Source organism: Antechinus flavipes, chromosome 1 (assembly GCF_016432865.1).
Source record: "Antechinus flavipes isolate AdamAnt ecotype Samford, QLD, Australia chromosome 1, AdamAnt_v2, whole genome shotgun sequence".
Taxonomy (NCBI): domain Eukaryota; kingdom Metazoa; phylum Chordata; class Mammalia; order Dasyuromorphia; family Dasyuridae; genus Antechinus; species Antechinus flavipes.
The window spans coordinates 74,239,704-74,261,999 of NC_067398.1; the positions used below are offsets into that span (position 1 = coordinate 74,239,704).

General features: G+C 34.4%; 1 protein-coding gene across 1 annotated transcript in view; it reads right to left on the reverse strand.

Moving 5' to 3' along the window:
- Positions 1-22,296, reverse strand: part of ABCA13 (ATP binding cassette subfamily A member 13) — a 551,934-nt gene that overhangs the window by 504,964 nt on the left and 24,674 nt on the right. Inside the window, exon 3 of the mRNA XM_051984384.1 lies at positions 17,403-17,526. Within this exon, the coding sequence (XP_051840344.1) occupies positions 17,403-17,526 (124 nt within the window). The remainder of the gene's footprint in view (positions 1-17,402; positions 17,527-22,296) is intronic.

A 22,296-nucleotide genomic window follows, 5' to 3' on the forward strand; every position in this document is an offset into this window, starting at 1 on the left:
GAGACTTTAAATATCATCTAATTTAATCCTTGTCATTTTGCAAATAAGGAAGCTAAGGATTAAAAATTAATTAGGTGATTTACCATGTATATTTTCCTTTCTTGCAATGTTCTCTTTTCTCACTCTGTATCTTAGAAATTTTAGTTTCCTCAGGATCATCTCAAATGCTATCTTCAAATTTAGACCTTTCTCGTTCTTAAAAATACTGATAATCTCCGTCTTTTCCAATTTCTCTGTGCTTATTTATCTGTGCATATATTTGTGTTCCTTGAAGAAAGGAACCGTTTAGCACAATGCCTTACACCTGTGAATTTAACTGACCTGAATTTAATTGAGTAAAGCTAGGATTCAACACAGAGCAGATGACACTTTATGCTACCTTAAAATTCTCTCCACCCCAAAAAACAGGCTGGGTGCTATCACAACTTCCATTGACTCCCACTTGTTTACATAGAATCAGAGTAAGAGGATTCTCCAAAGTAGTAGAAATTTAACTGTGTAGAAAATATTGTATTTCTGTGGAAGCGAGAAGAAACAAATTTATAAAACAGAGAAGAGTTAAAGGCCAGAGCTTTGGAGATGATATTTTTTCCTTGAAAGGCCTTGGGCTATTGTAGCAGCCAATATTTAAAGGATAAAAGCAGTATCTACAAATCTTCTGACCTGGTGAGACTCTCACATTAAGTGAACTGCTAGAATATGAATGTACCTCTGCAAACAACTAAAATGGGCACAGGGAGTCATATCCTAGTACTCTGCATCCAGCTTTCATCATTTATCCTTGATGGCTAATGGTCCTATATCCTTTGATGATCATAGTAAAGGTATAATGAGCACTTATCTAGTCTGAGTTTTCATTCACACTAAAATCTGAGATCCCTCAGGGCTCATTTATCCCCCTATTGGCAGCTAGATGGCATCATAGTGGATAGAATGCCTGGACTAGAGTCAGAAAGATTAATCTTCATGAGTTCAAATCTGGCCTCAGACATTGTGTGACCCCCCACCCCCTGCCCCGGGCTGGTCACTTTACCCTATTTGTCTCAATTTCCTCATCTAGAAAATGATCTGAAGAAAGAAATAGTAAATCACTCCAATATCTTTGCCATGAAAAAAACAGGTAGGAGGTCACAAAAAATCAGACAATTGAAAAATGATTGAACAGCAACAATGCCCTAGCACAATTAATAATTATGGCAATGAGTGTAGAGAACTTGTTTCTACCCCAGTTTTGACCTTTTGCATCTGAAAACCACTTTAATTTACCTGACATGATATTGTAACAGTAAGATAACACTGATCTCAGAAGACAGTGATTTCAAAAAAATCAAATTCTGAAAAAAATTTTGAATTGCTTAATACCTGCTAGGTAACCTTAATATAAAAGGTCATATAATAAATAAATTAGAGAAACATATAAAAATTACCTATCTGATATAAATAAGCAAAAAGTTCATGACCAAACAAGGAATAAAGTGAATAATTTTGATTATATAAAATTAAAAAGATTATACACAAAGAAATCTAATGAAGTCAAATTTGAAAACAATTAATTGGGGGGAATCTTTGCAATAAGCTTCTCTGATTAAGACTTCATTTCCAAGACACATAAGTAATGTATTTCTTTTAAAAAATAATTCTTCAATCAATAAAAGGTCTAAAGATATAAACATACAGTTCTCAGAGGAAAAAATGAAGCCTATCAATTACCATTTGGAAAGTGCTCCAAATCTGTAATAATAGAGAAAAGAAAATTAAAGCACTTCTAAAATTCTACCTCATACCTTCTGAGCTAACTCATCTGTAAACTATGAATGATAATATTTATGCTACCTACCTCACAGAGTTTTTTTGAGGGGAGAATTTGTAAACTAAAATAAGAGTTAGGAATAGGAATTGGTCTTATGATTTTATCAGTGTAAAGAATTCCCTGATGAAAAAATTCTCTTTACTAAAGAAGGTCACACTTTCTCTGAAATTTAATAGTCTTGAAGAGTTACCTAGAACATTAAGGGTTAAGAGATTTGCTTGGGATCACACAGCCTATATTTGACAGAGGTGGTATTTAAGCCCAAGTTTAAGAGTTTCAGACTTAAAACCCAGGGCTTGGGCTCTAAGACTAGGTTCCTCTCCACTATACTATGCTGTATATAAATTATGAAGTATTATATAAATAAGAGCTGTCACTAGGATTACCCATCAAATAAGAGCTGTCATTAGGTTTACCATCATCCTATCATCAGTAAGGTTGTCATACTTGTACCAAGAGATAATGAGCTTTTCTGTTTGTTTTTTCTGAACTTAAATGCCAAATAAAATGAGCATTTCTCTATATAGAATAGAAAAGAAAAAGGCCATACATAAACTGCTCTATATTTATATACTAAAAAGAAAACCAAATTGTATAAAAGATGCAATTTGGTTTTCTTTTTAGTATAATATGAATAAAAGCAATATTTAATTTATATTACATTATTATTATATGTAAAAATTTGACATGCAACTTTCAAAGTTGTTTTTCTTTTTCATCTGTGATTTCTTCTGGCTTTTGGTCCTCTTTTGTTAATTCTAAAATATGCTTCAATGGCTCTCTTTTTTTTTTTTTTTGGCAGTTCTCTGTTTACTCACTTGCTTCCACCCCCAAAAGGAGGAGGAGGAGGAGAAGAAGAAGAGAGAAACAGAACCTTTATAACATATTCAAATACATTAGCCATAACCAAAAATGCATATTTTATATTGCATTTTTAACTCATCTCCTTTCAACAAAGAGGTAGATATTAGTAGATATTAAAGTTTATCTTCTGCCCTCTTAGTGGCTAAAATGATCAGAATTCTTAAGTGTAAGGAACTTTTTCCTAGATGTTGACATGACATGGAGGGGACACTTCTTGAGGGACAGCACACTTATTCCCTCATGGTCTGCAGATCATGGATTTTGTGGCCCCCAGTATGTGTCTTCTGCTTGCCATGGGCCCTGAGAAACTGGATGGGAAAATAGCCCTAAAGGATGTCAAGGAGTTACAAGAGGTCTTGGAAGAGGGGTAGTTACAAGGAATAAGATAGCACAAACATAGAAAATCAGTAACCAATAAGGATCTCATCTTCTACAGGAAGCATTTTCAACCCTTCTTAATTCTAGCAACTTCCGTTTCTTAATTATTTCCTATTTATAATGAATACAGTTTGTACTTGTTTGTTTATTGTCTTCCCCCATTTGATTGTGAGCTCCTTAAGTACAGGGACTATTTTGTGTGATTTACTGGTATCCACAGTGCTAACAGTGCCTAGCACAAGATGTACAATACATGTTTATTGAATGACTGCTTAACTGACTAGATGCAGCATTCCAAAATTCTTAATACTACTTGAATAGTTTAGTCAACTGAAGTTCACACACTTCCCTGAACCAGCAAATGACTTGTGTTTGCCGTTCCTTCGTTGGGGAAGGAGATGGAAGGAGAAAAATAAGATTCTCTGCCTTCTTGGCAAATATTCCTGGTTGAGAGAAGCTATCCTCTCTCACTAGAAACTCCTTACCTGGGAACATAGAGTTCCCAGGAGTCTCTTTTGGGTCCTTTCTCCCAAATAAGAATAAGGTTCATGGAAGCACTTGCCTTTTTTAAACAGTTTAACCTCTATTTCAGAGGTTGTGTGCTTTACAAAGTTCTTTCTGATCTATAGAAGCCTCATCCCTCTTCTAAACAAGTCATCTCATATACACTAAAGATCTTTGACTTTGAAACTCCATTCAGCCTCTTCTATATTCATCCCAACTCATTCCTCTCCTTTAACAAGGTCTGGTGACTCAAATGTTTTTGCCTTCAAATTAAAAAAAAAACCTTCCAGTTTGTCTCTACTCATCAATTTCCCCAAATGAGCAAGACAAGTGTCATATCTCCTTTTAAACAAAATAGATTCATCACTATCATTAACCAATTATTACGTATGTTCACTTTAAGATTATTTTTTTCTACCTTAAAATCCCTGCATATTGGATTAATAAAGAGAGACCACATGGCATTATGAAACAAGCACTGACCATGGGATCAGGAGAGACGAGTTTAAATTGAGACTTGAACTCTTACTAGCCAAATCACTGAACTTCTTTTGGTCTCTTTATATCTGCAATATGAAAATGATAATATTGACATTGCCTAAGTTATGAGTGACTTATGGAAAGAGTTTTGTCAGCCCCAAAGTATGTAGAAATAGAAGCTATTATAATTGTCCTTTTTAGGATAATGGTACATAGCAATGGCAGGCATGCTTCCAGCTTCAGCTTCAGCTTCCAGACTAGCCCCATAGCAGTTATGACCCAAAAAGGTGATATTTCAAGCACCCAGATTAAAATGTTTAAACCTAATCAATCTATTCAAAGTAATAAAAAAAAGAAAAGCCACATAATTCTAATAGAGAGATGCTGAACCATTCAAATAATCTACCTATGAAACCCACATGAAATTCTTTCAAACTGTTATAAATATAATTTATAAAAATCTTGGTACATCATCAGAAATTATGGATACATTGGAAGAATCAAGTTTACTGAATCTCCAAAATTAACTAGTCTAAGAAGAAATGAGTCCTTTTTTTCCTCACATTCCTTGCAATAATTCAACATGTCAGAACTCAAAACAAAAAAAACAAAAAAATGGGTAAAGCCACAGTTTTAGTGAAGGCAAAGGTTGAGTCACTCTAGGGAGAGAGTTCTCAGAATTTAAATAGATGATGGGGGGAAACAATTGATTCAATTCAATTCATCCAGAGCATTCCACTGTGTTGGGGAAGATAGCAAGTTAGAAAAAGAAACATCCCTGCAGTCTAACACTTAATAGTCTAGTCTAGGAATATGACAAGAGATAAAAATAACTCAGCATATCCAGTTAGTTATCATGGGAAAGAGAAGCATTAAATTGGTTTTGGCTATTCTTGGACAAAGACAAAGATAAAAATGGAAGAATTAAATGCAGGAGAGTTTCTATCTAGCCCAAGATTTAAAGGTACTGTCTGTGTGACTATAAAGTAAGAATACCTATTCAGGAAGCTATGATGTGAATGATTAAGAAGTGTTATTATAAAAGAGTTAACTTTGTATTATAATAATAATGTCATTTTTTAGAACATGGGGAAATATAAATAATGTAACATTAAATAATAAAAAAGTAATAATAGATGGAATTTATATAGTTATGTTTGCAAAGTATTCACAAATATTTTTATTTGATTTTCATAACAAAGCTATGAGCTAAAACATATTATCTCCTTTTTACAGATGAGGACACTGAGGCTGATGTGTCTAAGGTCACACAGCTAAAAAGTATCTAAGATGAGAACTTAGGATCAGAACTTTCTCTATACCACCTAATGACACTACAGACCTGGGGTCAAGTCCCAACTTTGACATTATCAATCCTTAGTGTGACCTTCGCTGGGTCATTTAATTCCTCTGAACATCAGTATAATATAGTATGACAATAAAAGAAGGTGAATTGGTAGTTTGTGACAGATCTCTGGCATAGAGGAGTCTCGCCTGGAAGAACACAGGGTTCCCCTATTGACTTTTGCTTTCTACAACTGAGTTTACAATTCCCTACTCGCTCAGGTGTTGCAACTTTCAATAAGTTAATTGCTTATCCAGGTACCCAGTTTGTACCTAAGGAAAGATGGTTGACCAGCCAGAGCCTCTGGGAAAACAACTCTTTAATGATTTCAAGTAATTAGAATGACATGAAAAAATGGGAGTCCATTCAATGCAAAACTTTTTTGTAAGCAATGGAGAAGAGGGAGGGAGAAAGAATACACACTCACAGAGAGTATAACTCAGGTAAGGACAGTGCTACATTTGGAAGCACAGAAACACCCATCCATTGAGCAGGGAGGGAAGTGCTCCAAGTGCTTCCAAAGTGTCCTTGTGAGTGTAAGGTTATTATACACTGTTTTTGAGTGGTCTCTTTGAAACTGACCTATTTGAATATTAAGGATTAGGGCAAAATATTATTTTGCAGCTTTGTTATCAGGAAGAAAAAATAAACTAATGGTAGAGAAAATATTAAACAAACCCAGCTATACCAACTTTTGAAAAGCATTATTGTCAGTATTTTTCCATGAGTAAGTTCTATAAGTTCAGAGCCACCTTTATGGGGAAACAATCATGATAGCATCAAAACCATTAGGCTTAGTATTGTAGCAATAGTTTCCTTACATAGATTCTAAAATCTATAGCTTCCCTATAAGGGGAGAGTCTCAAGGAGGTCTCAAGACAATTAGGTCCAAACAGCTGGCTATGTAGTAGGAGTGAGGAATAATAGATATCCAGCCCAACTCCAACAAAAAAGTGAAATTATAAATTTTTTTAATGAAATAGGATTCCATGAATAATTCTAGAAAGACAAAGTTCATAATCATATAGGATCCAAAAGCTTTGATGACGTGAGTCCTATACCAGTGAAGAGATCCTAGATCTGACTAAGTATCCTAGAAAAATGGTACTATTCATATTTTACTACCTTTTTAGTACTACTAGTTTCTACCATATTTTTGAGGAAGTTTGTAAACCTTAAACAATTATAGAAATGTGAGGTTTTGTTTTTGTTTTTTTTTTTCAATTCAGCAAGTCTCTGTTAAGGAGATAACAAGCTGGATAGATCTCTACAATTCCTTAACATGTTAATTTTTTTTTTTTTTTTTTTTTTGCTGAGGCAATTGGGGTTAAGTGACTTGCCCAGGGTCACACAGCTAGGAAGTGTGAAGTGTTTGAGGCCGGATTTGAACTCAGGTCCTCCTGACTTCAAGGCCGGTGCTCTATCCACTACGCCATCCAGCTGCCCCAACATGTTAAAATTTTAAATTTTTATGTGGTAGCTGTCAATTAAATCCACTCATGAAATCTAACAAGTTATCACTATAAAATAATAAGCTTAATATCATCTATATAGATACCTCCTCTATTAAGAGATTATGGCCCTTCCACGTCTTCCACTTAGTCACTGGCTTAGTCTATTGCTTTTAGGGCAGTGTGGGCTTAGGAGAAAGAAGCATGCTGATTAACCCTTTACTGAAATTCCTTCCTGAATATAGCTGGCATTGTGATTAAGCATTCTAAAATAAGAACATGCATAAAGCCTTTGCCACTTGACAGAACTTAACAGGGTTTATACTCTATTATACTCTGTTGGTACTTGGAAACTCAGAGTCACCTTCTAGATATATTAGAAAAAGAAACTAGAAGAGAATTTTCAAAAATGGCCCGATAAATTAGGCTTATAATCATATCTTACATCATGTGGCTTAAAATGACCTCTGAAAGCTGTGAACCATGAAGTGGCTTCTCCTACCTCATCTGAACATGAGAATTCCTTGCAAAACCATAGAATTATCGGATTGTAGAGATTGCTGTAATTCAAGATGATTATCCTACCTGCCTCCACCATAATGATTAATTGAATTTAAGATCCTTGCTTTTTTATTTCAAGCCTTCTTGAATTTGATCTTAGAATGAATTATAACCTAAGCATGGGAAAAGCTTTTTTTTAAAAGAAAGACTCTTGAAGATATTAATTTATGTGTGTGTGTGTGTGTATGTGATACCTTTAGAAAAATCCAGAGGCCAAGGGAAAAAAAACATATTGTGGCAGGATTTATGTGACACACAAATGCCTCCCTTCTTTATCTCTTTTTCCTGAGTTCCCAATCTTAGGTATGTTACCTAATGCTCAAAATTGCTAAGGGAAAAGGAATTAAGAAAGAAGGAAAGAACAAGGCAGAAAGTTAATTAGTACTAGAAAATGAAAAGGAAAATAGTAGTGACGACTACCATATAAATAGAAGTTTGTTTTTCAAATTCATGGGAGAGAAAAAATAACTGTAACATCTATAGAAATGACAGATCCTAAATAGTTTCATTAACAAAGATGTAGGTGTAAAATAGCTAAGATTAAAATTAAACCCAAAGAGAGAACAAAGATTTCTACTATAGAATCTGGAATGGAAAGAAATCATAGAGGTCATCCAATACAAAGATTTCATTCTATATATAACCTGAATTCCAAATCCCATTGCTAGTGGTCTCTCTCCTCTTTGGAAGAGATCAATGATTTGTGCCCATTTTATAGGCAGGGTAGACTTGGAGAGAAGAGAAATTCAGTGGCTTGACTTTCATACAATAATTCAGTCTCTTCAAGCTCTTCAATGTTTCTGCATCCATCTTTGGGCAAGAAGATGGTCAATACCAACCTTACCCCAACTTTTTTGTACCCTTCCTTGCAGGAAATAAAGTCTCCCTTGGAAAGGGGGCAAGGGAGGGGAGGCTAGAGATGTCTATTCTGCCTCCTTTCAAAACTCCCATGTGGGAGACAATTTCATTACATATAGATGAGAAAAAATTAGATTATAAACTTTTTGAGAACAGAAACTTTCTCCTCTTTTCAGATCCCCAGCACTTAGTACAGTACCTGGTACGTAGTAGTCACTTAATAAATGTTTATTGAATTAAGTCAAATTGAAATGACATCCAGGGAAGTAAAATAACTTGTGCCCACAGATTACAAAGTACAGAGGGCGTAATAGAGCTGGGATTCTGACTCAAGAAACTGATTCCAATTCTCTTTCTATCTTGTCCCACAAATACCTAGCACATTTTTCAAATACAATAAACAATAAATGTTTCATAATTCATCACTTTTTAAAATTTGTATGAGCTTTATCAATCATGTTTCATTGTTAACTCTATAAGGACTTTTAAAATAACTGATTTTAGATTTGTAAAGAATAAATAGGATAAGAACCAAACTTCACTATTAATCCAGACTTCATATTTTAGCTAAATAATGGGGTCCTATTGAAGATATTTTAATAGACACATGATAAAGTAATAGTGGGACTTAAAAAAAAAGATTAAATTGGTTTGAGTTACAGGTTGAATTAAAAACAGGAGAAACTAAAGGCAAGGGGAGGGATTTAAGATAATTTAAATTACTACTCCAGTAGTTCATACTTCATATGCTAAAAGCCTAACTTAGGATAATGAGAGTATAAAAAGAAATAGATTAACATGACCAATATTTTAAAATAAGGATCAATAGAGTTTAATGAGTCTCATTAGTAGAAGACTAGAGAATTTTAGAGCTGAAAGGGACTTTTCTCCTCTGGGTCACATTCTTCCACCACCAACCTGGACTCATGGGGCAGGATTATCCCCTCTCTCTTTGGATTTTTTTCTTTTATTTTGTTTTTACTTTGAAGAACTTTTTTCCATTCTTTCAAGTTCAGTCTTGCTCTAACATTGCTTTGGAATCATCAAAGAGATGGAGACATTTTTCCAATGTTTCACCAACTACCAATGTCAAAATTATTTGGCATTTCTGGAAAGAATTTAGGGAAGATTTTGCACAATTGTATTTACCTTCTTCTGACCTTCATTTCAAAGATTCTTATAGCTCTTGTTCTAAGCCAATGATATTATAAATGGGAGAGGAGTCCATGCTATGCTGAAAGCCCTCTGTAGAATAACTAGTGACTAAATGTGTTGAACATTTTTCTTCCCTCTTTGCCTCGGAGTTGGGAAGGATGCAACCCCGTTATTTTTGCACTACTACCCCATTTAACTGTGTTGCCTATTACCCTCTAGATTAAAAAAAAAATCCATAGCTACTATAGAGTCTCTCATTTGATATCAACTGTGGAGTGAGTGGTTGGAAAAAACTGAGCAGTTTTAGACAAAAATGGAAAACATATTCAATACTTAATTTGAGGTGCATGGTAGAGAAGCTGCAGAGTATGAACAGCTTGCTTTCAGAGCAATAAACTTGGGTATGCTACTCTTACAATAATTTTCCTTAGCTAACTTAGAGTGATAATCAGGTAATCAGAAAATTCATGAACAGAGAGAAATAAGGAATTCAATAACAAAGAAATTTACCTTAGACTCATATACAATGCATTTTGTAAGAAAGGGGTGACTATTTTATGGGTATCTTTGATTGGGTATAACCCTGTGTTCCCTCTCTCAGAGGCTATTATTCAAGTCTCCTGATTCACAATCCAATGTTGTTTGATGGAATTAGATTTAGAAATTATAATCATATAAGAGATGGTTGAAATAATGGGAGTAAATAGAAAGAAAATAAGAAGATTCATTTACAAAAAGTGAAAAAAGTAGAGATCCAGCAAAGGTTATGATGATATATCAGAGATGGAGGAGAACTAAAATAATGCAACAGTGGGGAGCAGAAGTCCCCCAATTTTTTTCTTCCTTAAAAAGAACTACTTTTCCTTTCTCTAACATTTTAAGATCAGAAGGAAGAAGTACTTAAGTCCTTTAAATAAAATATCTGAAAAGAATGGGCAAGAAAAAGTGACAGCCAAATATTCCTTTTAAAAAGGAAGCCCAATAAACCAGAGTAGCAAGGTACCAGTGTTCCATGGCAATAAATATGAAAAGGCTTCAAAATAGACTGGATTTTCTGATAAGTTCCACTCTATTGCTTGAGTATCCTTGTTGTAGTAAATGTCACAGAGAGATAGCCGAAGAAAGGAGATGTGATATTAATGTCAATGATGCCCAAAAAAGACCAAGAAGAATGAGAACTGAGAAAAACCTACCAATGTTTATATTTAATGAACAAGAGAACAGAAACTTTCAATAAGGGGTAAAGAAAAAAATTCAAGATTTAAGGAATAGATAGTAAATTTACAGAGGTATCAGTTATCACTCAGAGAAATTCAACAGTGGAAGATAGGAGAAAAAAATTATGAATTGTGAAAGTATCAGTCAAGTGAAGATTTTGTTTATCTTTACATTTGAAAATAATGAAAATGTACATATGTTAAAAGGTAGAGGGAAAGGAATATTGAAAATGCCAGAGAACAGAAATAATTGAAGGAATAGGGTCTCTGAAGAGAAAGGAAAAGTACAACAGAAAGAATGACCATTGACTAATTCAGTCTCTGATACTAGTGTGGCTAATTTTCATATAAGCCAGTGCAGGATACAAAAAGTAAAGATTGTTGAAAATTATTTGGAAGCTACAATGAAAATGGAGGGATGATACAGCATGAAGAGACAACTGTTCATGGTTTTAATGGTGAAATACAATTAGAATTAGAAAACTATGGCCTTCAAGTCAAATCTGGCTTTGCCTGCTTTTGTACTAGCCTATGAGCCACAAATGGCTTTTATTTATATATTTAGATAGACGAATAGATGATAAATAGATGTGTATATTTATGAATAATTGTGTATTTCTGTATGTATATATTATATATTTATATGTTAGATATATATGTATGTAAATGTATTTATATATAGATTTAGATGTGTATGTATATAAATCTAAAAATTATTCATATCTCAAAGACCATTCAAAATTTGATCTGTAGGCCAAATGATAAAGAATATTGAATGGGAAAAATTTTTAAAAGGTTAAACTGGCAGGTGAGGTTCTCACTTTAAAATAAAACAAGCTTAGAACAACACAAAAGAAAAAACTGAATTCACAGAATCAGAGTTGGAAGGTGGAAACTCACCTAGTACAGCTCCATTTTAATATGGGAAAACTGAGGCTCAAAGAGATGAAGGAACTTGCCCAGTGTCAACAACTAAGGAACAGCACATGCAATCTCTGGAGTCTTTGATTCCAAATCACACAGCTGACAAATTTGTTCATACTGCAAAACTTCAATGATTCCCTACTATTGCCTTGAGAATTAAACACAAACTCTTTACTATTTAGCTTATAATGTTCTCTTCAATAGTCTTCCAACCTATCTTTCACATTTTATTTCATTATACTCCCCTTAAAATAATCGAGCCAAACTAGACTAGTTATTCCTTAAACTTGATATGTCATCTGACTCTGTCTCTGTCTCTGTCTCTCTGTCTCGCTGTCTCGCTCTCTCTCTCTCTGTATCTCTCTGTGTCTCCATCTCTCTGTGTCTCTGTCTGCATGCATGTATCTCCAAATATTCCTAGGATATTTTATCTGGTTCTGTCCTTTCCCTTCTTTTCCTTCTTACTATATGTAGTATACTTAGATATGTGCACATCACATCCTCTGATGAGAGTCTAAATTTCCTGAGCATGAAAAACTGTTTTGTTCTTTATAAACTCAGAGCATAACAAAGGGCCTTGCATACTCAGTGCTGAATGGGAGTGGTAAAAGTCTATTGCTCTTTACATTATATCATGTTTGTTCGATGGTTGTACCCAATAGCATTTATTTCAGGATGAGAGAGAGCTGACAGTGATAAGAGAAAAACATCAAGATTAACAATGGCTTGGTGCCCATCTCAGAGGAGTTGGATCAGTCTACATGACTTGGGCAATCTGGCTGAAATACACGCAAGCTGAGGAGTGGAATTTGTCAGCAGAAAGAGGCAGATCAGAAGAATCGGATCACACCAGCAAGTAATGAGTTTTGAAGCTGATGTTGAGAGTGAGGAGAAATATGCTTTTTGCTGTCACTGGAGAACAGAGAAGTTTTAACCAAGCTATTTGACAAATTTGTTGTTTTAAGTGAGTTGGTTTTTTTTAAGTGATAAATCTTGTTTCTACAAATCATATACAAACATCTAGATTATTTTCAATTAAATCCTTCACAAAGTACAATTGCAGAAAACAATTAAGTTGACCATAAAAGAATGATTGCAAAATCACATCTCATATTTTGGTTGCTTTCCATTCCTTCAAAGAAATGATGGGAATTTTCTAATGATTGCTTATTTGCACAATGTCTTTTGATCCAAGCTTTGTTGCTGTTTTAAATCCCATCTTCATTTGTATTAGAATATAGTTTTTAAAGAGCGGAACTGATGCCATTTTTTTGGCTTTACATCCCTAACACCTGGTATAAAAAAATATGTTTAATAAATGTCTGCTTAGATTGAAATATGCTATTTTTTACTTTTCTTTTTTCTTCCTTTCTTTCCTTCTTTCTCTTTTGTTCATATCTTCTCACAAAAAAAGGACTAATATGGAAATGTTTTATGTTATCATAATGCAAAATCTATATCAAATAACTTACCATCTCAGGGAGGGGGAGGGAATGAGGATGAGATAGAATTTGGAATTAAAAACAAAAAATGAATATTAAAAATTTCTTTTACATACAATTGGGAGAAAATAAAATATTTTTTAAAATAAATATTGTGGGGCAGCTAGATGACACAGTGAATTTGAGTTCAAATCCGACCTCAGACACTTAATACTTACTAGGTGTGTGACCCTGAGCAAGTCACTTAACCCCAGTTGCCTTCCAAAAGAATTTTTTTTTAAATGCTTGCTTAATTTAATTGAATCTGCATGTCATGGTATGGAGGGGAAAGTTCTAAATAGGGAATAATAGGATCTGATTGATTCAAGATGTACATACTTATTACCTGTGCAATCTTGTGGACAAATCACTTAATCTCTCTAGTTTGCTCATAAGTAAAATAAAAGGGCTGGATTTAGATGTCCAATATAAAGGTAAGCACATTAGATCTAAAAAATTATAAATCTACAAATGTATATATTTAAAAATTAACCCCACAAAAGAGGGGTGATAAAGGAGAAAGTGAGATCAAAAATATCAGAAATGTGTAAATAATCATAGAGAAAATTCTCTGGAAATTAGAAGGAATAGGTTATATCCAAGAAAGGAAACCCAGTTCCACAGGAATAGTTATCTAATAAAGGCAAAGGAAAAGAACATTTATATCTGAAAGTGTCAGTTGTCTGAAGAAGATTATTAACATTTGAATGTTTGCTGCAAAAAAGTATTTTGAGATGGCAGCCCTGTTTATTTTCTGGTTTATTACTGGTTATAGTTTGAAACACAATTGGATTGATTCTGGATGCAAAACATGTTTATTTAGTTATTATGCTGTCAGGACGTATTAGGACTTTTACTTTAAGGTTTCTCCCTAGGTCTGAGTGAAAGCTCCATGATAAAACCTCTAATCTCAGAACTGTTTTATAATTATAACCTAGATCAGACGAAACTTGGATTTTCTTCCAAATGTAAACTTAACCTGGGTGGATAGGGACCTTTACTGATAATCATGAGCTAAATTAACCCAACTGGAATTTCAGGTATCTATTAAGAGAGAAATGCTGCCTTTCACTTTTTTTATACCAATGTGAACTCCTCTATTGCTATAACTATGCTTTCATCTAGGTTTTAGATCAAATTGAATTCATGGTCTATGAACATATTGGAGGAAGAAGAAAAAATTTACATATCAGGCATTTAAATTTGTGTTGTTTTTTCAGGAATAGCTTATGTATGCTGAGACATGTGTGGCACCAAGGTGACTATTTGTGATCTATGACTTCTTACTACTTGTCTCTGTATCTTTTTTCATTTCCTTTCATTGTTTCTCTTCTCCTACTTTTTTTCATCTTCTCTTTCCCAATCCCATTTTCTTTCTCTTTTTTTCCCTTCCTCTGTCCCCTAGCTAACCCCCAAACACTGTTAAGAATTCAACTAGTGATGACAGGGTTAAAGGGGTGATTGGCTCCAGTGCTAAAAACTACTGAAATTTTCAGCACAGGTAATTTTACAAATGCAGTACTTAAGTCTAACTTCTGGTTATAAGTCACCACCACTGAGAGCTAGCATTGAAAGGAAAGGAAGATGGGGGCGGTGGGAGGCAGACAGACACAGAAACAGAAACAGGCACAGATATAGAGACACAGAGAAAGAGAGAGACAGAGACAGAGAGGGAAACATCAATTTATGACAACTGTTTACCCAAAAGGAAGATATTGAAATTTAGAGCTAGAAAACTGAAATTAATAATTATATCCAAGTTGTAGCTCCACAGGACAGAGAAAGGGATTGAACCAGTTATTAAATTGTTATAGGAAACTCTAGGTTGAGAAAATTCCCTCTACCAATGGAAGTCAATGACTTATCTGCAATTTATGGTCTTAAAGAATTGCCTAGAGTCCCAAGAGAATAAGTGTCATATATGTAATGCATGAATGTGTGATATGGGACATAATTTCAGGTCTTCCTGACTTAGATACAAGTCCTCACTCTATGACTCAATGCTGTCTCTTATTTCCAGCTCCATTGTGTCCATACATGGACACTCTATCTTTCACAAGTGGGGATGAAAATTCTTTAAAATGTTGTTATTTCTTGGGACCACATATTCTTGCAGAGCTAGATGTAGTCCTAGAATCTAGGTTTCTAGAAATCTAGTTCACAGTTGTTTTTTTCTTCCACATTACATGAATCAGTAATTAAGTGAATAATTAATATTCTTTCCACTGGTACAGAAAAGGAAAGACCTTGTTGATAAGAATGATGAGACAAGAACTATTCAGCTAGCCCCCATTAAGAGAATAATATTCATATGCTCTTTAATGCAAAAACAAAAGAAATATAATCACAAGTTTTAATCATTATGGTTTTCATTCATTTTCCAACAGATTCTTTTCCTACACTTCATTTCACAGAACCTAACTCCAAAGACTAGGGTTGATGTTGCCTAAAGGCAAATATACAAATCTCAGTTGAAAAAAGTATTTTCTCACAAGAAAAAAAAACTCTTTAATTTAAGGGTAAAAAATCTTATTAAATGGAGAGCAGACATGAATTACGATTTTTGTGCAAGATATTTGAGACTCAAATATATCCACTATCAAAGAGAGAAGTCTTAATTAAAATTTACAAACCAATTAAAACCATTTCCCACCTCCCTCTCTATTATTAACAGAGGAAAAAGTACTTAAGAATAGAACTTTAAATCAATAAAGCCACAATATTCTGAGTCCACTGATTCATAATCTAGAATCATATGACTAGGTTGTACTGATTACCTTTGAAGAGTTCTCAGTATAGTAGCAGGGAACACACTTGATAATTCAATAAAGTTGTTGAACCAATAATTTTCAGTAGTAGTAATATTAAAATGTGCATACATATAACTATGTATATACATAAAAGTGTATTGTATACATCTATATGTACATGGTAGAGAGATTATGTTCATTAATAATAACACATATGTGCATGCATATATATATATATGTGTGTGTGTGTGTGTATAATGAATACAAGTCTAACTTAGGAGTTACTTAAAACTGCACTGACCCTTGTAATGTTCTTGAAATGTATAAATATATTACATATATGTGTATCTATCTATACTTTATATATTAACATGTGCATAAGTATACATCATTATGTGTGCATGTATTTGCTTTATTTAGGGTGTGTATATATTATATGCAAATGCATATAATTTATGTCTCTGTATAATATATGTATATTGTGTGTAATACATTTTGTGTGTATTTTTATATATAGATATATATTATATATACATATATTTGTGTATTTTTTTAACTGAACAATACAGTTTGCTGCTGATAAGGAACTCTTCCAATTAAGATGAATCTCTTCCCTGTAACTTTCAGTCTTAAAGAGTTGCTTAGGGCAGTAAGAGGTCAAGTGATTTGTCATACATAACCAGTATGGGCCAGAAGAAGGACTTAAGTTCATATTTTCCTGACTCCAAAAAACCCATCACAGTGCCCCTCAATGCTAATAATGATATTTTAATCAGGATCACAGAATTTCAAATCTGAAGAAATCTCAGTGGCCACATCTAGAAGGAATTCCCATTACAATACATTCAACAAGTTTTCATCCAGACAATTCTTAATGACTTAAATCCTGTAAGAGTGAAGAATCCACTCCCCTCTACTTTTGGTCAGCTCTCATTGTTAGGACATTTTCCTCACATCAGGCTTCAGTGTGCTTCCTTATTCTTCCTTTCACCTAGGACTTGAAGATTCCATTGAATTTGAGGCCTGTGGAGCCATGTTAGCTGAAGGAAAATAAACTTAACTGTTGATAAATATCTATGTTGGAACATGGGAGAGACATCTCTACTACTCCTAAATTTCACCCACTTCTGTTTCTGCCCAAAGTTTCAAAACCAAGAAAAAGTTCATTCACTTTTCCATGCCACATCCTTCAAATACTTGAAGACAACTATCACTGCTCCTCTAAGTCTTCTTTCTTCCAGAATAAACACTCCCACTTCCTTCTTCTAATTTCAAAAATTATCTAATGTAGCAAAAATAAAAGGGGTGAGGGGGAGTTGGGAACTTTCTTTAGTATATGACAATTTTAAAACTCTACAGAGAAAAAACGTTTGATATATTTTAACATTTTCATTGCATGCAAATAAGACTAATAATTAGAAATTAATATCTTCTCACAAAAATAGGCCTGGAAGAATACCTAATAGAAAATAATGTATTAGCGGTAAGTTTTACCATATTATTCTTAACAAATATATCTTTTTTTTTCAGATCCTCGTTTTCCCAAAAGAGAAAGTTTTAGTATACATGTTTTCACCCCTCTAATCCACCTTCACATGCAAGCAAAAAATTATATTTTTTTTACCGGAAGTAGGAATCCTTTGGCACTGCATAACTGGTGTTCTTGCATCTAGAACCAGCATTACAAAGGAGGCTTTGGACAAAGGGATAAACTCCTTGGCTTGGCAAGTTACGGGGCTGCAAATAACCTATGTATAAATGCAAGAAAGAAAAAAACTATGAAAGCAGAGTATAGAAAATATACAACAAAGACAGTTGTGGAAGATATTTTTAGGAAGAGAAATTTCACATAAAATACTAGGGTATAGTGGAGATATTTCTGAGTTATTAATTAATGTTAAGACAAAAATTCTGGGCATAACTCTATCAATTAGGTGGGCAGATTTTGAAAATATGAATACAACCATCAAGTATATTAAGCACCTAGTGACTTAGGGAAAGACAAAAAGAAAAACATCCCTTGCATTAAAAAACAGAACAGAATGTCATATCTTTTTGCCCTCTCTCTGACATAGTGTTGTCCTCTGTAAGATGACTGGAACACAAGAAACCTTAGTAACTTGAAGACATTAATGATTCTACTGTCTCCAGAAAAATAAAGAGTATCAGAGGTGAAAAGTACTCATGAGTAATCACCCACAATTCCTGCAAACAATCTTTATATTACAGATGATGGAAAAGGAAGAAGGATCCTGTTTTTCCTGCTATTCCCCTAACAAATTTTCTACCTCATTCCTTTTTTTTTCCTAAATCACCTTCCTCCATTCCCAAATCCCAAGTTACCATTAGTAGCAATTCATTATAATTTAGCAAGCATTTATTAAGCATCTGTTGTGTGCCAGACACTGTATTAAGTACTAGAAAAACAAAAACAAAAGTAAAAAGTCCTTGTCCTCAAGGAGGTTACATTCTCCTAATATCACCATTCTACTAATTGCATGGATTTACAATATATATGAGAGAATGAGTGTCCTTCTCAAAATCTCAAACACACATCTTTCCATCATTCAGCATATTAGCTATCCAAAGAAAAGACAGAAATGTCCTGAATTGAGAACCATCTTGAGATTTATGACACCAGGTGATATTGAGAGGAAGCAGTGAAGGAGAAAGAAGGCAAAGAAAAAAATGAGTGGAAAATATTCTACATTTTCCTAAATGCAATAATATCTAAAAGTCATTAATTAATAATCCAGGTATTTTGAATTTTTTTCTATATACATTTCTATGTATAAAACCCTACTTAACAAATGATTGGGAATTGGGATATTCTCAATAGAATACTCTAGTGAAGTGAAATCTACTAAAACGGTAGTCTATTATATCCTTATATAGGATGCAAATTTTACACCCAAAAAAGATACAATTAAAATATATTGAACAATGAAACTATATTTAACATAATTTGATGTTTCTTTGACAATTGCAGAAGTGATTGAGAACTTTAACATGCCCATGGTTCATTATTAAAAACATTAATTGTACATTATAAGAAAGACTCAAGATTGATTAGATTCTGAAATACTCAGTAATTTCTTTTCTTTTTCATTAAAGAAAACATGAACTTGTGGTCTCATAAAAATAAAAGTAAGAATTTTTTTCTAAATTCAGACATTTGTGTTTTATGATAGTTTAGTACTTGGATAATTATGGGTCCTATTAGATAATTGTATGGTTCTATGTCTTGTTCCAGACAAAGATTAGTCAAACTATACTTTTAAGTAGCACATAATGAAATTAGTGATGGCATGAGACCACATCCCCTAGAGAAAAGGAAAGCAGTGTGTATATTAGAAGTAAAAGTGGATCTAGTAACAAAAGACCTACATTCAAGTACCAGGTGCTACTTACAAATCTTGTTTGTACTTCATTTTCAAAGAGGACAAGTGAAACCTTGACTCATTGGTGAATTGGATTTAAGTGAGGCAGAGTTGTATAAAATCATCAGTCTCATTCTTCCTAAGCTATCAAAGTCATGATGATGGGCAATAACTTAGGATGTAGTAGATGATATTGACACCCTGATGTCTGATCAGTCTCTAAGAACTCCATAGTGCCTGTTTCAGTCACCTTCAAGCCATTGGAAAAAATTGCTCTTATCCACCCATTCTATCAGGAGAAGTCTTCACATGCTTGGAGTAGACACCCACCTAACTCACCAACAAGTTTGAGGTCTGTCAGTTATACTCAACCTGTTTTAAGCCCTCTACTGAGACAATTTACCAGGATGTAGCTACTGTGTATGCTACAGCTTCTTGGAGCTATCCATGATCGTTGGGTGAAAAATGGATATCAAAGATAGATGAGCAAATCTTCACAGCAGAGGTTCTCATACTCCTAAAACACTCCATACACCTCTTTTCTCAATCTCCTATGATGAAGACACCCTACTCCTGGGAAGGGTTCCCTCCCATCCTGCATTTTTGTCTACTTTGTAACTGGCCTTACCTTCCTTTGATTGACTTCATCTTTAAGATTGAACAGACAGAGATAATTACTCCTTTTTTCCTCTGGCTCCATCAAGAGGATGGAAATCTTAATTCACTCTTAAGACTTAACAAGTGAGAGGCACTGACATCTTTCTGCTGTTCCTTCTCCAACCCAGCTCCAAAAAATATGCCTTTTGTTTGTTTCTGATGTCATTTTTTTTTTCAGTTTCACTGTCTGCATGGTTCCACCTTATCACTCTGAGTCATTATGAAGAACATTGGAGCATTGGAAAATTGGCACCTTTGGAGACTGTAAGATTACAGGTAGGATTTTGCAGCTATCTAGCCTGGCAGAGAAGTCCTAGAAGCTGTGCTCAGAGAATCCAGGATGCCTGAGTTTGAAGCTTGGATTTCGGTCTTGGAACTGAGACTGCTCTACAGGAACCTAGCTACATTATGAACCTAATATCCTCCCCAGAGAAGCAGGTGGATTTAGGGGAGATAGATTATGTCACACATGTTGGGCAATTAAATTTGTGTATTTGTGATTATAACTTTAGAATTAAATATTCCATTGTAAAAGCTAATCCAACTATTAGCATTTAAATAGAACTGGGGTGAAAAGAATCAATTCTATCCTTGACAATGAAGACTAGAGCCAATGGCAAAGAGTCTAGCTATCCCCAAACCCTTTTAAAGGTGCTGGATACCCCAAGAGAGTGGTAAAACATAATGTAGCTGGCCTTCAGGAAGTGGGAGCTAGGATAGGTATAGCACTATTGGGTAGTTACACAACTTATGTGTCCTTGGGTGCCAATTGACTTCTCCAGTCTGCAATATTCTAATCTTATGGACATTTAGGTAGCATGGTGGGAGGACTCTATGCCTGATATCAAGTCTCAAATCTGATCTCAGACACTTCCTAGCTTTGTGACCTTGAACAAACCTATCTTTGCCTCCTCTTTCTGTGAAATGGATATAATAATATCACCTACCTCCCAAGGTTGTGGTGAGGATCAAGTGAGACAATATTGTAAAGTGTTCAGCACAGTGCCTGGCACATAGTAGGGATTTAATAAATAGTACTTATTATAAGTATTATCTATAAAGTAAAAGGTGGAACAGCTAGATGGCACCAGCTTTGGAGTCGGGAGAACTTGACTTCAAATCTGACCTCAGATACTTAACACATACTAGTGTGTAACTTTGGACAAGTTACCTAACCCCAATTGCAGGCAGGCAGGAAGGAAGGAAAGAAGGAAGGAAGGAAGGGAGGGAGGAAAGGAGGGAGGGAGGGGGGAAGGAGGAAAGAAGGGAAGGAGAAAAGGAAGGAAGAAAGGAAAGAAGAAAAGAAGGAAGGAAGGAAGGAAGGAAGGAAGGAAGGAAGGAAGGAAGGAAGGAAGGAAGGAAGGAAGGAAGGAAGGAAAAAGGGAAGGATGGAAGGAGGGAGGGAGAGAAGAAAGAAGGAAGGAAGGAAGGAAGGAAGGAAGGAAGGAAGGAAGGAGGAGGGAGGGAGAGAAGAAAGAAGGAAGGAAGAAAGGAAGGAAGGAAAGAAGGAAGGAGGGAGGGAGAGAAGAAAGAAGGAAGGAAGAAAGGAAAGAAGGAAAGAAGGAAGGAAGGAAGGAAGGAAGGAAGGAAGGAAGGAAGGAAGGAAGGAAGGAAGGAAGGAAGGAAGGAAGGAAGGAAAAAAAGAGGGAATTTTTATTTCTCTTTCCTCTTCTTTTCCCCGCACTGATCCCTTAGGCCTCTCAATAGCACTCACTGGCATTCAGTGGAACAGAAGGCAAAAGGATTTGATGAATCCTTTTGGACAAAACATTACCATTCTGGTTTCTTCTCTACAACCATTTCACTTTACCCTTCCATGTCCTTTCTCCCTCGTCCTTTCCCCTTCAGTCTCTCAGGAAAGCATATTTCACTTTATAATATTTAATACAAAAAAATTACATACTTCCTTAATGGAAGCATTTTATTGTTCTAAATTTTATTCTAAAACCCCACATTTTAAGACAACTTAACCTTTAGCAAAGAATTTCCCATTCAGGACCTTTAAAGGCTACCAAGGTTTCCTTGTAAAAATACAGAAATTAATTGACTTCAAGTCAATTCTTAATATCAAACAGCCTCATTCAATGTATCATGTAAAAAACTTTCATTGACTTCCTGGAGAATTCCCTGATCAAAAGAGTACAGATTAATTAAATTACAGGATTGAAAATTCTTAAGTAAAAGAATACTGTTTTAGAGATTTATTGTTTTCACCAGATATAATTTAATTGGATCTCCAAGTGAGGAAAGTCCCTTGACTAAGTTGCCATATAAAGCTTGCAACTTATAGTCTTAGAAAGACTTGCATTAAGTAGTTGAGTGACTTGTTGAAGGTCATAAAGCCAATATGAGCCAGAATTTGAAGCTAGGTCTTTCTGACTCCAAGAAGAGCTAGTTCTCCTCTATAGCACATCACTTCTCCCATGTTTTATATACACTGAACAAAAGAGGAAAAAAATCTGGCTTTATACAATGTTTTAA